The 20,229-nt window shown below is 38.0% G+C and overlaps 2 protein-coding genes and 1 pseudogene across 2 annotated transcripts; 2 read left to right on the top strand and 1 right to left on the bottom strand.

The window, feature by feature from the left end:
* Positions 1-2,323: 2,323 nt before the first annotated feature.
* LOC110211107 (olfactory receptor 6C2-like) lies at positions 2,324-3,283 on the bottom strand. Its single transcript, XM_020990293.2, has one exon. It carries the CDS (start codon positions 3,260-3,262, stop codon positions 2,324-2,326), a length of 939 nt encoding a protein of 312 aa, XP_020845952.1. The 5' UTR covers positions 3,263-3,283.
* A 3,342-nt stretch (positions 3,284-6,625) lies between these two features.
* On the top strand, positions 6,626-12,551 carry LOC110211122 (serine/threonine-protein phosphatase 2A 55 kDa regulatory subunit B alpha isoform pseudogene; annotated as a pseudogene).
* Positions 12,552-19,098: 6,547 nt separating this feature from the next.
* Positions 19,099-20,025, top strand: LOC110211103 (olfactory receptor 2AP1-like). The gene has a single exon (XM_020990290.1). It carries the CDS (start codon positions 19,099-19,101, stop codon positions 20,023-20,025), a length of 927 nt encoding a protein of 308 aa, XP_020845949.1.
* The last annotated feature ends 204 nt before the right edge of the window (positions 20,026-20,229 follow it).

Genomic DNA, 20,229 nt, shown 5'->3' on the forward strand with positions numbered 1-20,229 from the left:
AGCAATCCAAGAAAATTATGAAAAGAGTTAACCAATTGGAAAAGGAAATACAAAATTTTAAGTAAGAAAATAAGTCTTTGAAAACTAGAATTGGGGAAGAGGAATCAAATGACATTGTAAGACACCAAGATGTAATAAAACTAGAAAAAATAGAAGAGAATCTGAAACATCCCATTCGAAAAAGAACTGATTTGGAGAACTGACTGAGGAGAGACAATGTGAGAATTGCCAGACTACCTGAAAGTTATAATCAAAAAAAATCTGTGAAGAATATTACAGGAAACTTTTAAGGAAAATTGCCCTGAAGTTCCAGAACAAGAAGATAACACAGAAATAGAAAAAAATCGCACATTCACCCCTTGAAAGAGATCCCAGGAAGAAAATTTACAGGAATGTCATAGCCAAGTTTCAAAACTCCCTGATTAAGGTGAAAACATTGCAAACAACAAGGAAAAACATTTTAAATACTGTGGAAATACAGTTGGGATTTCACAAGACCTAATAACTTCTACTCTAAAAGACCATAGGTCTTAGACATTATATTTCAAATACTAAAAGAGATGAGGTTTCATCCATGAATAACTTACCCAGTAAAGTTCAGTACAATCCTCAATGGAAAAAGAGGGGGGCAGCAGGGGAGAGAGATTTGACAATCTGAATGACTTTCAGGTATTTGTATCAAAAAGACCAGAACTCAGTGGAAATTTTGCTATGAAAGATCCAGAAGGAAAACCCATAAGGAAAACATTAAAGACTAAATATAAGGCACTCATTAAGGTCAGACTGTTTACTATATGTTTGTGTGTCTGTGTGTGTATATATATACATATATATTCATATATATATATATATATGAAAATGTTATCAGAATTCTTGAAACTGTCATCATTACTAAGGTAGTTTTAAAGAAAGCTTTGGCCTGAATTGCCTATCATCGAGTGATTCTAAAAAATACAACTGCATAGGAAAAGATTAAAGGGATCAATTGTATTATTAAAATGGGGCATAAAACAAGAGCTAATACAGAGGAAGCAGGTGGGGGTAGAGGGTAATGTTGGAAATTTACTCTCATCTGCATTGAAGAGGAAATGATGTATACATCTGGAAGGATGTAGAAGTCTTCTGAACATGTAGAAAGGTGGAAAACCTGAGGGATAGGGTGGGGGAGGGATTTTCAAAGGGGTGTGTATATTGAGATTTGGGAGGGTGAGAGGGAGTCTTTTGGAGGAGTATGTGGATTGCGATTGGAGGCAAGAGAAGGTGGGAGCTCTTGGAGGTGTGGGTACAATGGGGAATAGAAGGGTGGAGGCAGAAAATAAGGTAATGGGGTTAGGGTAAAAAGAGAGACTGAGAAAGAAAATAGTGAGTGAAAATAAGATAGAGGGAAATTCACAAAAAGTAATTGTAACTTTGAATGTGAATAAGATTTATAGCAGCTCCCTTTGTGGTGACAGACAGCTGGAAATTGCAGCCATCCCCATCAACTGGGGAATGGCTGAACAAGTTGTGGTATACTGTTATGATACACTACAATGATCTTAGAAAGGCATGGAAAGACTGGAATGAAATGGTGGACAGCAAAGTGAGCAGAACCAAGAGAACATTGTGTACAGTAACAACAATATTGTTTTCAGAATGTCTTTGAGTGACTAAATAATTTTGACTACTGTAAATACACAAATTAAAAATAAAAAGCATATGAACAAATATGCTATCTGCATCAAGAGGAAAAACTGATAAATAGAAGTCTGTATAGAATAATTATATATATATATATATGTGTGTGTGTGTGTGTCTTTGTGTGTCTGTCTGTATATATATGTATGTACATATATATGCAATTACATATATATTTGTATCTAATGGTAGCCATCTCTAGCATGGGAAGGGTGGAGGGAAGAAAAGGAGGAAAAATAAATTTACATGACAACTTTATTATATATTTAAAAGGCATAGCAAGTTATACATAATAGATTCGCCGTTTCATGTGCGATTATCTTTCTATTGTGCTATGTTAAGCAAATGCCTATCTTATCCCATAAATTGAAAATGAAATAATTTTTTAAATTCACAATTTACAGTATTACAGAGTTGCCTGAGGCCCTGAAAGGTTCAGTGACTGACATACCTCTACATCTACTACATTGGAGACAAGACTGGAGCCTAGGTGTTCCTGACTCCAGGACTAGTCCTCTGTACAGGATGTCACACTGCATATCTAAAACAATCAGCAAAAGAAAAAAAAAGTATTGAACTAAAGACAGATAGTTGAAGGTTACTCAGGTTTTCCCAGACCGTTTGCCACATCAATCTCAGTAGTCTCTTATTGCTTAAAGAAGAATGTAATTCTTTTCACTGAGTCCTTAAGAGCTTGTATCACTTGCTGGTTCCTCAAAGTATATATAAAAGGGTTGACACTGGGGATGACAGAAACTGTGAACATGGCTACCACCTTATTCAAAGGCACTCCATCAGTAGTGGACAGTTTGATGTATTGGAAGATGCAGCTGCCATAAGACATAGAGACAACAATGATGTGGGAGGAACAGGTGGAAAAGGCCTTTTTCCTTTGCTGCACTGATGGGAATCTCAGAATGGTCCTGATGACGTATCCATAGGACAGAAACACTAAGAGTAAGGTGACAATGAGTGTACACACAGCAAAAAAGAGAACCATCTTTTCTATGAGTGTTGTGTCTGAGCACACAATCTCCAGCACAGGAAATGCATCACAGCCAAAATGGTCAATGACACTGGAGTCACAGAATTCCAACTGGACAGCCAGGCTGAGTGGTAGGGAAATGATCCTCAGCCCAGTCAGACAACAACCCAAGAGGAGCTGGTTACAGACTCTGTTGTTCATGATGCCTGTGTAATGCAAAGGTTTGCAGATGGCCACATAGCGGTCATAGGACATAATGGCCAAAAGGAAAAAGTCTATTGCCCCAAGAATGATGCCAAAAAATATTTGGGTGAAGCAAGCATTACGGGAAGTGGTATTGTCCCCAGTTGACATGCTGTAGAGATATTTAGGAATGTAAGTATTTGTGATTGAGAATTCTAAGAAGGAAAGATTCTGAAGGAAAAAATACTTGGGGGTCTTAAGGTGGGGATCCAACAAGGTGAGGGTAATGATGGTGAGATTGCCAATTACACTCAGCATGTAGGACAGAAACAGAAAAATGAAAATCAGGATCTGCAGCTGTGGGTCATCTGTCAGTTCCCTTGGGATGAATAATGTTATCCTTGTGTGGTTTTGCATCTCTGACTTATGATTTCTGATTGATCTGTATGTAGAAAGAAAGAAACTGAAACAGTGAACAATTAGTAAAGAGAGTAAAGAAGAAAAATGAAGCTATTTGCTCATATATATATTTTAATAATTCCAATATTAGCATTGTTCTTTCAAGTTGTATACCAGGGAAAAGGCAAGGCATTTTTTCCCAGAGTAACACAATCTCAGTTTTGGAAGAATGCATAGATTTCATCTATTCTGAGGCATACCTGAACAGGAATTCTTACTAGAGCATCTCTGACAAGTGTTTATCTACCCTTTCTTCAGTGGTGAGAATCCAACTGCCTCCTGAGAGCACAGTCCACTTCCTATGATCTAGAATCCTCCAGAAGTAGACAGCCACTCCTTCTTTCCATCACTTACAGATACCCCAAAATGGGCTTCTTCTTCAGTATTCTGTTCCTTTTTCCTGGAAGAGGAATCAGGGCTTGTTGGGGCTGTTATAGAAGAGATTGCTATTTAGACATACATTGAAGTAGATGGCCTCTGACTTCCCTTCCTACCAGGAGTGAGTCAATTGTTAAATTTTCAGTGTGAACATTTATTTGTACCTCAGAAATCTGCAAACACTACAAATTAGGGCTTAATTTATTGTTTTGTTGATTCTGTAAATTTCTTAAAGTGATGGAGAAAATGATACTAATGCACTTTAAACTTAAAAGTTTGTCATTCTCCAGAAATTCTTACACATTTACCATCACACTCTATCATTGAGTATCCCTGCTTATTATTAAATATTTGGTAGAGTAATTCTCTGATAAGGACAAAGAGAGTAAAGATACAGCTTTACCTCATGGAGTATTGTTTTTCTGTACTAGACAAAAAATGTGGGGAAGTATTGTTATCGCTGATGCAGACAGATATCCATTTGAGATTACTGTATAAAAAAGATGGCTCTCTCGTACTTTGTAGAATTTGGATAGTATGCATATCTAATTGCAAATAGAAACAAATTCTTTAATCTATATTAGTAAAACAAAACCCTAATGTCTGAACCTTCTCAGAACCTAGCCCTCATTATGGTACTTAGGACCAAAGTAAGAATGTCATGCTCCTAAGAAAGGCTGTTCTTGGATAAATGACTCCAGGTATTGTACTCCTCTGAGGGCATATTCACATGACATGTTTTCCCCTCATTAAGAGATAATTAAAACTTTCGCATTAATGTTCTAAGGGTATAAGAAGGAGAAAAGAAATACTGTCAGGGAGAAATCAGAAAAGACCCATAGAACTCTGTTTCCATAGTCCCATTGTCCCCTCGAGTAGACTGTTTTGCTGAATAACCTTTGGACCATGTAGTTATCACTGATTCTATTGGACTGATTTACTATTTGCTCCTGTGCTGGTGGATTGTCATTAGCTCTATTAAAGCATATGTGCTCACTTGATTATAGATAGACATATTCAAATATTTGTAAATATTTGAGGAACTCCCAATTTAATTAATTAGAAATTCTTGAGGAGCAACCAAGATGGACCCTACCCTAACCAGAGTATTGGAATGCCCTCCATATGACTTTGAAAATCACTTGGCCAGATAGACTAACCAGCGTAAGTGGCATCAGCAAAGAGATGCCCTCACAAGAGGAAGGAGATACTTGAATATTGCTGTCACCTAGCCAAATGACACTATTGGGACAAATGCATGGTTTTTATCTGACACTTTATTAAAGAAATAAAAACAAAAGAACAAGCTTTCTTGATGAGCTAAGAATGGAATCCCTCTGAATAATCTTGGCTCTGCACCTTCCTGCAGCCCATCAATACTCTGCAGGAAAAAGAATTCTTTTACCACCAGACATCCAAAACCTTTGAAGAAAAAAGCCACCAGAATAACTTTCTCTGCCCTAAAACAGAAGGCAAAGAAATTCAATTTATTAAACAAGTTACTTTATGGAAAATGTCTTTTGAACCTATATAAATGTCAGTTATTGTTATTTGTATATTTTCATAGTGTTTGTTTACTTGGTGAATTTGAAGCATATTTATTTTTCCATATAAAACAGGGAAAGTGCTAGCAGAGAGGAGATAACTGTTAGTAGTTATTCTAGTAGATGTAATGGATGGAAGTATCAGAAAGAAAAATTTTAGCACAATCTAGCAAAAAACCTGCCTAGGCATCAGAAGTGTCAAAAACCCACAGAATGCCAGGTGTGATGGTACCTGCCTGTAATCCCTGCTGTTGGGGGAGGCTGAGGCCAGTGCATTGCTTGAGGGTCATGAGTTCTGAGCTAAAGTGAGGCTAGAGTAAATTGGGAGTCCTCACTAAGTCTGGCATAGTACGATTAGCCTCTAAGAGCAAGGAGGACACCAGGCTGCCTGAGGAGGAATCACCTAGGTCAGAATGGAAACAGAGTAGTTCAAAGCTTCTCTTGGTCAGAAACAGAGCAGAGTCAAAGTTTACATGGTGATCAGCCCTGGAATGGGGATCCATGAGAGGTGGTAGTAATTTTAGCCTGGGTGAGGTAGGAAGACTCATTTAAAAAAACAAACAAACAAACCCAATCCACAGATTCAGTGAACCACAGAACTCAGGGTAGGAAGCAAAATTATTTTGGAAAGAGAGATTTAGATGACCTTTTAATAATGATTATGCTTTTAGCAGAAATGCTTCATCATGGGGCTTTAAGAAATATTGGTACTTGGAATTAGTGAAAAGGGAGTCCTTTGGCTAGGTGACAGCAATACTCAAGTATCTCCTTCCTCTGGTGAGGTTATCTCTTTGCTGATGCCACCTCTGCTGGTTAGTCTATCTGGCCAAGTGATTTTTAAAGTCATATGGAAGGCATTCCAATACTCTGGTTGGAGCTCAGTTGCTCCTCAAAATTTACTAATTAACTAAATTGGGAGTTACTCAAATATTTACAAATACTTGAATATGTTCATCTATAATCAATTTCTACTAGGTTTGGATATTCGCTCCATATGCTAGGAATGAGATCCTCTCAGGAGACCTCAGTTAATTAAAGGAATGAATTGTACTTGATCATTTTAAAACATTTCCCACAAAGAGCCCTTGAGAGTGTTTTCCCTGAGACTAGAGAAAGAACCATATTATCTTTCCACTCATAAGTTTGTTGTCATCTCACACATGTGCTTGATCTATATTATTCAGTGATTACAGACAATATCACAGGTCAGGGACACTGACCTCAGTATGTGAGATCTCTGATTCAAGTACTGATGACTCAGAAAGGGAATTCCTAAACAAAAAAATTTATGGGCTGGCCATAAGTCATCTTGGGTCCTGCCTACCTCTCTTTCCTGTAATCCTTATCCTCAGGAAACTAAGGGCCCTTTTATTCCCTAGCTCTACCTTCCTTAGCCAATATGCCAAACTCCACAATTCTCTTCTCCTTCATCAACATTCTCATTCTTTCAGTGTCCTTTTGCCAGTGCATGTCAACTGAAATCATTTCTGAGCCTTCCAATGCTCTGGTAATCCTCTCAGGAGTATTTGAATTGTAAGTGAAGAGCTTTCTGGATTCTCCAATTCCATACTTCCAACAAGGGACATTTGCACCTCAACCTCACCATGCCCAAACCTGAACTCAACATTGATCCCCAATAAACCTGCTCCTCCTTCTGTCAATGGCACGATGATCCTTATTTCAGGCCTCCAAAATAATCTTTGACTCTTCCTTCTCTTTCACTTCCTCCACCCCAAGTCAATCATTTGCCCAGTCCTGTTACTTCTACCCATACAACCTCTCCTCCATCCTTCCATTCTTTCTAATTACTTCCTAGATTAGGGATTCTTAAGCTTTTTTGTGACATAGACGCCTTTGACAATCTGGTGAAGTCTCTGGACCCTTTATTAGAATAATGTATTAAAATAACTAGGGGCAGCTAAGTGGTACAGTGGATAGAGCACTGGCCTTGGAGTCAGGAGGACCTGAGTTCAAATCCAGCCTCAGGCACATGATACTTACTAGCTGTGTGACCCTGGGCAAGTCACTTAACCCCAATTACCTCACCAAAAATAAGTAAAGATGATGCTTACTTTCAATTAGAAAACAAAGATGGAATTATTTCCTGATTCATATCCACAGATGCTCAGATATCTCGTGGATCCCAGGTTAAGAACATTTTGCCTAGAAGAATATTTACCATTTTCCTCTTGGACTATTGAAATAATCTCCTACCTCATCTCCTTGTCTCAACTATCTCTCCCTCCATATTCATCCTTCCATCCATCATGTCCAACTGTCCAAAATAAATTTCCTAGTGCAATGTTTACCATGTCATTTTACTTCTCAAAAACTTACAGTGTCTCACTATTTCCTACAGCACCAACTACAAATTCTTTGGGCTGAGATGGAAGGCCTTCCACAATCTGGGTCCAGCCTGCTTTTTCCAACCTTATTTCACATTTGTTCCCTTCACACTATGTTCCAGCTAATATAGACTTCTACCCATTTCCCTAACTTAGCATGCCATTTATCATCTCCTTTCATTCATAAAACCACTTATCTCTTCAAGGCTTACCTCAAGTGTCTTCTCACCTTATATTTTCCTAGAGGACTTTCTCAGAATTTCTTCTTTTTCTCCAATACACTCTACTATGTATTGTATCTATCTGTTAATGCAAAGATTTTTAAAAAAAAATCTCTGTCCACAAGGAGCTTATATTCTCACACAGGGACTATATGTATGGCAGGAGTTTTTAATCTGGGGTGCACATGTATGTGTGTATTTCTTAAAATATGTTGATAACTATTTCAATATCATTAGTTTCCTTTCTTATCCTGTGTATTTTATTTTACGCATTTAAAACCACAATTCTGAGAAGGGATTCATGGGCCTCACCAGACTACCAAAAGAAGACATGATGTAAAAAAGGCTAAGAAAACCTGGTTTATGATGACTACATCACCTATGCTATAATGTAAGTTCCATGTGAGCAGGGATTATCTTTTTTTTTTTAATCTTTGCAACTCCATCTCCTAAATGCAGGGTACTTCACACAATATAAGCCTTTAATAAATGTTTGTTGAATTGAATTGAACTTTAGGAAGAGTATAATGTGAGCATGGAAAATAAATTTGGGAACCAGAGGTCTCCTGCAAACTTCATAGAAGGCCATATAATTGCCGTACACGAAAGCTGGCCCCCACAAAGCCATTCTCATCCAAGGAGAAAATTTGAAGATTGGGTGACCAGGAGAAGCAGCACATCTCATATATGTCGATTCCCCTCACTGGAAAAAATCCAGTCATTTTCTAAGTTTGGGATTTGAGGGCAGAGAGAGAGAAAGAGAGAGAGAGAGAGAGAGAGAGAGAGAGAGAGAGAGAGGAGAGAGAGAGAGAGAGAGAGAGATCTCAAATCCCTGTGCCTAGATATGAGGGAAAGAACAATATATGTTCTATGACCACAGCCCCTAAAAGGGAAAATATGATGTGGTAAATCATTCTCATGCTTACTTTTCTGACTGTACTTCATTTCAGTTGTCACTTTAACTCTGGTGTAACACAAAGCTTAGAGATAACATGTTAGTGGACAAGTGCATGTACATTTCTGAGAAAACTTTGTCTTGTGCACCCACCCCCTCTCACTCACAACCAAATGTAGACTTTGCCACAGCTCTACCATATCTTCAGACATCCAAGAATCCTAAGCCAACTTGCTCTCCCACCCTCCAGCTCTAAAATGATGTCTCATCAAGGAGCCTATCCAAGTTAAAAGTAGGACACGTTTCCATTTGCTCTACACAGCAGAAAGGAGGACAGGGACTGTAAAATTAAGGGAACATCAAGACCTGTCCTTGTCTGCATCATAGAGAAAACATGTACAATCTGGAAAGGACACAGATTTCCCTCTAAATGAAATACTAAGAACCAATGATCTCTCTTTTATTTGTTTAATCTGCAACAGGTGCAAAGGGATCAACTAGGTGAATAATAAAAAGGCCTTTAGGGACTCCAGTTTTTAAATCACTAATGAAACCCCTACATAAATAATTTTAGCAAAAGACTTTTAGAGGCAACTGTGGGACCATTCATTGCCTTCAGAGTCAGGCAGGTACAATCATAGAATTAACCACTTTGTGCAACTGACAAGTAGGTATTTGCTACCTGACTGCTCCTTCCTATACTGTCAAAAGAATTCTTATTATGAAGTCTAGGAGAAGCTGTTGAGTATTCTCCACAAGTGATCAGGTTTGAAAGCTAGTCCCTCATGGAAAATCCCAAAAAATCAACTAAAAATTAGTTAAAACATGATAATTTTAGCATAGTGGCAGTATATAAAATTAATCCACATAAATTATCAGCATTCCTATGTATAACAAATAAAACCCTCCAATAGGAGATAGTAAAAGTTATCCTATTTAAAATAACTCTAGACAGTATAAAATACCTGGGAGTAGGCCTGCCAAAGAAAAAACCCAAGAACTATATAAATAAAATTATTTTTAAAAAAACTTTTTATACCAGTAACCTCAGATTTAAATAATTGGAGAAATATTCATTGTTCATGGGTAGGCTGGGCCAATATAATAAAAATGACAATTTTACCTAAACTAATTTACATATTCAATATCATCCCAATTCAATTATCAAAAAATTATTTTGCTAAATTAGAAAAAAATAATAATAAAATTCATTTGGAAGAATAAAAACTCAAGAATATCAAAGGAACTAAATAAAATCAAATGAAAAATGTAAGGGAAGGTGATTTAGCAGTACCAGATCTTAAACTATGTTATAAGGCAATAATTATCAAAACTATCTGGTACTGGCTAAGAAATAAAAAGAGAAAAGTGAAGCACAGTAGACATACAAGTTATAGCAGCAAATAAATAGAATACTTTTGTATTTGACAAGTGTAAAGACTTAAAAGGTTGGGATAAGTATGCATTATTTGGTAAAAATTATTGGGGAAACCTGGAAAGCAGTATGGTAGAAACTAGGCATAGACTAATACCTTATACGATTTACCAAGATAAGGTCAAAATGGATACGTGACCTTGATAAAGAGAGATCTCAAGAAAATTAGAAGAACTTGGAACATATTACTTACCAGACTTATGGATAGGCAAACAATTTGTGAGTAAGCAGAGATAGAGAACAAAGTTAGGCATAAAATGGATAATTTCAATTACATTAAATTTAAAAAGTTTTGTGTAAATGTAACCAAGATCAGAAGGAAAGCAGAAAATTGAAAGGGGCAGGAGAGATTTATAGATAGTTTCTCAGGTAAAAGTCTTACATCTCAAATATATGAAGAACATTGTCAAATCTATAAGAATGCAAGTCATTTCCCAATTGATAAATGGTCAAAGGATATGAACAGGCAGTTTTCCCTATGTCAAAGGAATAGGTCTAGTAACCATCCTTAATCCTACTCTAATCTAAAAATGTAAGGTGTAGCAGTCATTCCCCCTAATAAACAGTTCCTCTTTGCTCAGAAGAATTTGTTCCATAATAGAATTCGCTGTCACTGGTTCCTTGCCTTCTGAAGGATAAAATTATCATTAAGGCAAGTCAAAATATAATGAGGCTATTGTGCTCAGAGAAGAAAGAGTGTCCCAGCATACATCCCATCACTGTACTTCTATACCATATTTGTGACCTGTTTCCTGAATTTGTGATCTATTACTTTTCTTGGCCAGCTGATCTGTGGTACATTCTGATGACAATGTTGCTTCTATTTTTGCTTGCATTTGTCTTCATCCAAATGACCTTCACTGTATTTACTTACTCTAATTCTTGGATATCCTCAAATAAATATATCATCTTAACATATATGCTGTTTTCCCCCACCTCTTTCTTTTTAATAAGTCATACCTCTCTGGAGTCATATTTCAGTCATTAGTCATCCCTCCCCCCATGTCTCAATGATGCCTATGAGTTAAATTATTGCATTGAAAAATCTAGTTTATCTTTCTTGGAATATATGATTTATGCATCTATCTATAAACAACAGAGACTGAGGTTTACTACTGGCTCCTTTTTAGGATTTTTTTCTCCTGTGAAATCTTAGGTGTCTCTGAACTATTGTAGATACTCTACATGGTAGGAAAATGGTTCTTACAATTTTTTGCATCATGGACTCCTTTGGCAGTCTAGTGAAGTCTATGGACCTCTTCTCAGAATCATGTTTTTAAGTATATAAAATAAAATACATAGGTTAACTAAGTATATGTTAAAATACAGGTGATAAAGAGGTAGAGTCATCTTCCAACAAAGGCAGGAGAACAAAACCAAAACACATAGCAGAAGATTATACAATGTTTACAACACTTTCCAAAGCCATAAACTTGAGTTTGACTACTTGAAAAGCTAAGAAGTTGAAGAAAGGATCAAAATTATGTGGTTGCCTCAGAAAAATGCTACTCAATTTTTATTGTCTACCAGTTATAAAACAATGAAGTTATAGCATATATCTGAAAGGAACAAAAGACCAGAGGGATATAACTGGAAGGAAGAAGACAGTCAATGCTACAATAGTTATTACACTATGGGTGCTAGTGTAGACCCATGGACCTGATGTCAAGGCAAGTCTAAAAAAAACTTTGTCAATTCTCATATGTATCACATCAATTCTATCTAGCAGTAGTGATTATGAAACGTATTTGTGTGCAGATGATTTGCAGATTAATCTTTGGTACCTTGAAATTATGGACAGAGGTTTTAATATTGTAGGTATCAAACCTGCCTGCATGGAAAGGCTGACAGAGGTAATAATGGCAGCAGAGTTCAATCTCAATAGCTGTAGCACATTTGTGCATGGCAGCAGTAAAGGGATGATTCAGTTGTGTGATGTGAGAGCATCCAAACTCTGTGACTAGTGTTCCAAGTTGCTTGAAGAACCAGAAGATCCCAGTAATAGATACTTTTTCTCTGAAATCATTTCCTCCATATCTGATGTAAAAGTCAGCCATAGGGGTTGATATGTTACAGGAGATAATCTGTCAGGAAAGATCTGGGATTTAAATATGGAAAATAGACCATTGAAAACTACGAAGTACATGTATGCCTCGGAAGTAAATTTTGCTCATTACATGAAAATGATTGCATGTTGGACAGATTTGAGTGTTGTTGGAATGTATCTGACAGTATTATCATGATAAGATCTTACAATAATCTTTCTCCAAAATGTTTGACAGAAATACAAGGTAAGTTAACACCCCAGCAGTATTCCAGAAACACAATAAGCCAAGACTGGTTTTGAAGCCATGCAAAATGGCAAGTAAAAGAAAGATGAAATAAGTGTCAATAACCTAGATTTCAACATACCTTGGCACTCCAAGTAGTAGCTGTAGTTACTACAAACAACCTATGTCTCTGTGTATATACATATAATTGTATGTACATGTATGTATCTTTCATGACAAAGTGAACTAGGATTGGCATTCATAGCAGAAGAGTCCATTTCTGAGATAGCTGAGATAGTTGAATCTGGTATATGTATGAGAGAGAGACAGAGAGAGAGAGAAAGAGAGAGACAGAGAGAGAGAAAGCAAGGGGGGGTGCTATTGCGGCACCCCTTTCAAGTGTCAAAAATGTGCAATATGACAACATATTTTATAGATACATGGAGAAAGTTCCATGATGATCCACTGTGGGGTTCTCCACGTCTGCTAGCCATTTAGATAAGGACAGAGCATTTTTAATTTAAATGACTGCTTGCTCCATCTTGCCTAGAGGACTAGATTGGACTGTATCAGCATTAGAATTTACTCCATTTTTTATGCTTTCCATTGTGATAATGTCGAACACAATGAAAGTCTTTAGTGGTGCTGTGGGATGTAATTGTGTAACCTTATTACTGTAACATTTGTGGCAATTTTGAGTACAACTTATTCTTACTATGGCTTATAGCATTCTTTCTCCTCTGGCCTCCTGGACTCCTCCTCCTCACCCTACTTATTCACTTCTCATCCACTCAGCCCTGGTGATAAGTGTATTAAAAAAAAGGAAGAAAAAACAAAAAAAAAAATGGATCCATTTGGGATCAGTGATAAAGAGGTTTTATCTTGCAAACAAATGTTTTAAAGACAGTTGAATTGTAATCATTCATCATCTCTGGCACCAAAAAGAGAGAGAAAAAAACTACTAAATAAAAGTGACAAAGAATTTTTAAAATAAAAGAAACATAGAGAGACAGAAGGCCAGATAATGGAGGATGTATACAAGAGCATGAGATAAGCCTACAAAAATAATGTCAGGTGTAGATTAAGCTAAGGCTCTTATCTCCAAGTCTTTGCCACACTGGTCCCTATGCCAACTACTTCTGTGAAAGATCTAGTTTTGGGCTGTAAACTTCATAGAATACATCAGCTTCTCCAGCCATCTGCTCATTCTAGGAAATGATCCAGGCAACCTTTGCCATTGGCCTAAGATATGTTTCTTATTATAACCTGATTTTTGCTAATCTCTTTCCAGCCTCAGACCTTTTTGGTTGTGAGTTCTTTGGGCTCAGAAGTAGATATTAACTTTTCCTCTTCTTCCTATAAAAGATCTCATCCTGAGTCTTAAACCTCACTGAGTGCAATAGTCTAAAAAATACTATGTTTGGGGGTGAAAGGGATGGAAGGAGGAGCACAGCCTTTCTTTTGATGTGCTTTCTCTATTCTAGGCCTACCCTCTTCTCCTGTCTGACATCCTCTAGATTGTAAGCCAAGCAAGTCTTCTTGTCATTCTTGTTTGTTTAGTCATTTTCAGTCACGTGCAATTCTTTGTAACCCCTTTTGAGGGTTTCCTTTGCAAAGTTATTCAAGTGATTTGTCATTTCCTTCTCCAGCTCATTTTACAGATGATGAAACTGAGGCAAATGGGTCACACAGCTAGTAAGAGTCTGAGGCCAGATTTGAGCTCAGGTCTTCCTGACTCCAGGCATGTTACTCTATCCATACACCACCACCTAGCTGCCCTGAGCAAGTCTAACCAGGCCATTTACATACCTCAGGTTTAAAATTGAAATAAAATAAGGTAGTCAAACTCCATATATTGTTAATGAAAGGAGATTTACTTAGCTATAACAGAGGATGGACATTCAGTGCAGAGAAATTATGCCCAGAATAACAATAGTAACTAACATTTCAATACTGCTTACTATATTCTAGAAACCATACTAGTTATTACCATCATTATCTCATCTGATCCTCACAACAACCCTGGGAGGTAGGTGCTATTACTATCCACATTTTATAGATAAGAAAGCTAATGCAAAGAGAAGTTAAGTGACTTGCCCAGGGTCACACAGTAAGTGTATAAGGCTGGATTTGAACTCAGTCTTCTTGACTCTAAGCCCAACATTCTACCCACTGCACCACCTAGGTGCTCAATTTGCCTAAATTTAGCCAAACACAAGTTTTCCTGAATCAGTGTTGGTCATGCTGTTGGTATGTGGTCAGAAACCTGAAGGAAGAATATGTACCTTTTGTATGCTGAATGTTTTATACCCTGATGACCAGGAAGCTATATTGATAGTTCTATAACCAACCTTAGTGTCTTGAGATAATTAATTCTCAATTTAAATGCTTTTTAAGGAAAAACTAGCCTACCCTGCATGGGGTGTGCACTTAGGATATTTCTCTTACCACACTTTACCTTTTGGAGATTGTCTATCCTTTGAACTTTCCTGAAACTTAGGGGATAGAAATTCTCTAAGCTGTGTTCAACCAGATCACCTATGTAATCCCCTATGCCTCCTGGCCTATATCATTGGAGGTGAGAAACTAATTCAACACATATGAGAAAGACCTTTATCCTCCCTATAAAAGTATAAAAGTCTTTTCCCTGGTCTGCATGGGAAAGCTGCCATATTCTGTAAAGAATGGGGCCCAGCCATTCCCATACCATACTAGGAAGATTGACAAGGCTTTGCAGAACCTTGTGTGCCAATTCCAGAGGGAAGCCTCTTGCAGCAACATCAACTCCTTTACTCTTCTTGTGGCACCTGAAGTTCATTGCACCTGAGACCCAGTGATGCCAGAGAGTAGAAATACTGGATTTGGAATCAGAAGACTTGAGTCCAAATCCTGATTCATTTACATATTCTCTGCACAAACTTGAACAAGCCACATAACATCTAGGCCAGTTTCTTTATCTATAAGAGTGAGGGATTTTGATTGAAGAACCTCTAATATCCTTTCTAGCTCTAAATCCTATGATGACAAATTAGCAAGTTCCAGATTTCCTTAGGATAACAGAAAACACCCCAGAGATGATTTCATTTAAGAAAATTTCACTCCTGAATTAGATTGAAGCAAGTCTGGAACCCTGTCTTTCCTGCTATTACCAGACTCCAGACTTATGAATAATGTTCTCAGGGTATCTTAATCCCTTTCTCTCCTGATTCTTTTCCTTTAGCCTGTTTATGATATGTTTCCAAAATTGCCCACAGAGGTAGCTCCCCGGGGTATCTTTGTTTGTTCATTCAATTGATTCCCCAGTGCCTGTTCTGAAGACAGCAGATAAAGCTCAACCTTTCTGGTTAGTGTGAATCCTGCCAGAGTTCATGGGCTGCCTTCAGAGGTTACCAGCACCATTGTTCTGGAATACAAAGAATACAGGTATAGTCTAACCTTTACAATCTTTCTCTTTCTTTCTAACTGAATCTTTCTAACCTTCTCTTTTGATATGACCTGTTCTTTCAGGGTCTTAGAGTCATTTCTATATTGCATAAATGTGTAGAACAGAAATGGGATAAATACCTACAAGGTTGGGATGGGACCAGGCAAGGTTGTGCTCATTGCTTTATTGCTAACCTTTTTTAGCAATAAAAGTGTACATATCCAGGACTGTACAGTGGGGGAGAGACAGGTCTTGGTGAGCACTTCACATAAAATACATTTCTTGAGATACTACTTTGTCTCCAATTCATAAATTCAACTTAATTCACCTCTCATGATATTTTGGCTTAATAACCTGAATTAATATAAATGGGTTTTAATGAGTGAATGTCCATATTTAAGCAAGTTCCCTCTCAGGCAACCCATATTTTCCATGTATATTTTTTTCTTTCTGCAACTGTGAATCAGGAAAATAATTCGTATGTGAAGTCCTTGAAGGAAAGATTCTGCTGGGAACTGAAGGCCCAAAGTTGATGACCAAGTGGGCAGAGACTCTGGGGTATGTAACCAAACAGAAAACAATTATTTCCTGAGAGTCCAAGTTTATCTGACCAATGACTGTAATAGTCATGGAGAAGGAATCAACAATGAAACTCAAATTTGGGCAGGGGAGGGAGGTGGCATAAACAGGAGAGAGGGGACAATAGCGATGTACACTTTGTTTTGGAGACCTTACAGAATTAGGACAGAATGAAGGCGCCGAAGGGATACTGGCTTCTAGGACACATTTCCTGAAGCCCCAACACTCTGCTGGAAAGGTTACTAATCTGATGATATGTGTATCTCTTGCTCCAGATTTTGAGTTGGTATTTTTTGTTGAACCGAGTGACCCTTATTGTACAGTGATCAGGGAAAACAGAAAGAAGGAAGGAAGGCACCACACAATGGGGAAGATTCAGATGCTGTTGACACTCCTTGCAAGATCACACTGGGGAGACTTTAAAACAGAGAATGAAAAACACTCCCCTCTGGGCCCCCTTACAAGGTCCTTGACGATTGCTCAGTTACATCAAAGGACCTAACTAGAAGCAGGTAAAGGGGACGCAGCAACAAATTTCTGTTTGATAAAAGGAAAGACAATAATGATTAGAGCAGACCAAAAGTGGGCAGGGCTGCTCATGGGCTCCCATTGCAGGGGATGGGGTAAAGAGAGAGTAGACCAGAGAACCAAAATGTTTTGTTCCTGTCCAAGCAGACACTAAGATTTGAGTCTTCTTTCCACACTAAGATACAGGAGGAGGAAGCCTGGACTGGAGCAGAGTGAGGGACAGACTTAGAGACAAGAAAGTTAAAAAGACATTAAAAAGAATGTTTTCAAGCTTTCCAGCTTTCTAGAGCTAGGAAAAATATTAGAGCTTCTCCAATCTAAACCTCTCATTCTTATAGATAAAGAAACTGGCCCAGATGTTATGTGTCTTGTTAGTGCAGAGAATATGTAGATGAGTCAGGATTTAGACTCAGGTCTTCTGATTCCAAACACTCACTTGTCAGCATTGTTCTAGATGGGATTCTTGGTCAAATATGAGTTGGACTAAATAGCACCAAGTCTGTCTCAACTGTGACATTCTGCGATTCCATTTATTTTTTTTAAATCTGCTGCTGGATAACTTAGGAGTAGCTAGAGATGATTATTAATTGGATTTTTATTATTAATATTGGATTATTGATTTTTAATTGGAAGTGACTTATCTTTGCATAATGTCTCAAAGTACTAGCTCATATGCTCTGAAATCCCTACAGAAATACAGTCATGTGCGGATCTCACCAGGAATTCTCACTGAAAGAATGAGGGAGATGGCAGGTATCTCTCTGTATTACTTCACTGTCTTCCTCAACACCTATCTGTGAGGAGTTCCCACTGGTGCCAGGAAGAGGAAAGGGAGAGAATGACAGATTCCTACAAGTATAATACAAGTGGGAAAACACCAGAGAATACAGAAAGGAAAGCAAGAAAAAGAGACACAGATAGAGAAATGCCTGCAGGAATGGAGGGATTAAGGAAGATAAGTAGAGCTTGGAGTCATGAATCATGGAATTTGAGAGTTGGAAGGGACCTCAGTGGCCACATCTAGGCAAACTCATACACAAAAGGAATCCCCTTATCCCATATCCAACAAGTAGTCATCTGGCCTCTACCTAAAAATCTCCAAGGAGGGAGGATCCATCAGCTCTCAGGGAAGCCCATCCAACTTTTGAACAATTCTGATTGGTAGGAAGCTTTTTCTGGTGTTACATCTAAATTTGCCTTTTTGTAAATTGCCCTGTGGAATTAAACAGACACTCTGAATCCCTCCTTCACGTGACAGCCGTTCAAGTACTTGAACAGAGCTATCATGTTCCCCTGTGTTTTGTCTTCTCCAAGCTAAACATAACTAGTTCCTTCAACCAATCCATATATATCTTGGGTCCAAAGTCCTTCGCCATTCTGACTGTCCTCTTCTAGATATTTTCCATCTTCTCAATATCCTTCTTAAACTGTAGATCATAAAACATAATAAATGAATGGAAATATGAAATGGGCTATAATGTTAAAAATGGAGATGTGAAATAGACCGAAAGAAGCACAAAATCTCTGATTTGGAAGAGACTTTAAATCTGGGCCACCTAGCCTAACCCCTATCTAAACAGTAATTCCCTTCACAACATTTCCACCACATGGTTAGTCAATCTTCACATGAAGAGTTCTAGGGAGGGGAAACTCATTATCCTTTCTACTCTGAGAGAGCCATCATTATTAGCCACTTTTTTTACCTTGAGCTGAAATCTACCTCTTGAAAATACATGCCCATTGTTTAGTTCTCCTCTCCAGACCCAAACAAGTCCAATCCTTGTTCCCCATGACATAACATCAAATACTTGCAGACAGTTCCTGAATCATGTCACCCAAACTGTTCTCTGGCAAAGCATCCCCAGGTAGCCAAAACTACCTACCGGTGTGGAATCCTGCTACTTCCACCATCTAGATCATTCTCCTCTGGAAGCTCTCCAGCTGATCAATATCCATCTACAAATGAGCTATAGGGAAATGTTGGCATAGAGAGGTCCTGAAAAGGACTTTCAAGATAAACTGTCTTCCACCCAAAAGCAGAGATTGTGGGGAGCATGATCGGAAGTGTATATGCTCATGTGTTGATTCCAATGACTCTCCTAGCCTGAACCTTGCCTCTTCTGTCCCCAGCACTAATTTTTCTTTTATTCAACTTCAGATCCAGACAAGGTCACAATGAAAAATCTCACTACATTGACTGAGTTCATCCTGTTGGGCCTGACAGATGCTCCTGAGTTCCAGGTTGTGATTTTCCTCTTTCTCCTTCTCACTTACATGTTTAGTATCATTGGCAACCTGACCATCATCATCCTCACACTATTGGACTCCCACCTCCAAACCCCTATGTATTTCTTCCTTCGGAATTTTTCCATCTTAGAAATTTTCTTCACATCTGTTTTTACTCCCAGACTGCTGTTCAGTATCTCAACAGGGAATAAAACCATCAGCTTTGTTGGTTGCTTCCTTCAGTACTTTTTTGCCATATTTCTGGGGGCCACTGAGTTTTTCCTCCTTGCCGCCATGTCTTATGATCGGTATGTCGCCATCTGCAAACCCCTGCATTACACAACCATCATGAGCAGCAGACTATGCATCCTGCTAATTCTCTGTACTTGGCTGGCCGGGTTATTGATTTCTGGCCTAGCAATTCTACTGGCAAGTCGTCTGAATTTCTGCTCATCTAATACCATGGATCATTATTACTGTGATACTGCTCCTCTTTTGAAACTCTCCTGTTCAGACACAGGTCTGGCAGAGCTAGTCGATACTCTCCTAGCCTTAGTGACACTTCTGGTCACTCTAGTGCTGGTGCTTCTTTCCTATACAAACATCATCCATACAATTCTTAGATTTCCTTCTGCTCAACAAAGGAAAAAGGCCTTTTCTACTTGTTCCTCTCACATAATTGTCATCTCTCTCTCTTACGGAAGCTGCATGTTTATGTACATCAATCTCTCAACAAAAGACGTCAGCTTCCATAAGGGAGTGGGGATCCTCCAAACTTCAATTGCTCCCCTGCTAAATCCCTTCATTTACAGCTTAAGGAACAAACAAGTGATTCAAGCCTTCAAGGACTTGATCCAAAAGATCACAAGTCACTGATGGATTAATAGAATTCAAGCCTGGGTGGAAAATGGAACAAAAAAGTGGATTGATTCAGTTTAAATCAATTCAATAAATCTTTTTTTTTGTACTATGTGCAAGGCTCTATGCCAGACACTGATGACAAAAACAAAAAGGAAATACATTCTTACCTCTGAGATACTTATATTTACTGCAGGAATAGAATACATATACAGAGAAGTA

The sequence above is a fragment of the Phascolarctos cinereus genome, unplaced genomic scaffold (genome assembly GCF_003287225.1).
Source record: "Phascolarctos cinereus isolate Bilbo 61053 unplaced genomic scaffold, phaCin_HiC Scaffold_1;HRSCAF=81, whole genome shotgun sequence".
Taxonomy (NCBI): domain Eukaryota; kingdom Metazoa; phylum Chordata; class Mammalia; order Diprotodontia; family Phascolarctidae; genus Phascolarctos; species Phascolarctos cinereus.

Coding starts and splice junctions, on each gene's coding strand:
- LOC110211107 (XM_020990293.2), bottom strand. CDS start 3,262: ATGCAAAACCACACAAGGATAACATTATTCATCCCAAGGGAACTGACA.
- LOC110211103 (XM_020990290.1), top strand. CDS start 19,099: ATGAAAAATCTCACTACATTGACTGAGTTCATCCTGTTGGGCCTGACA.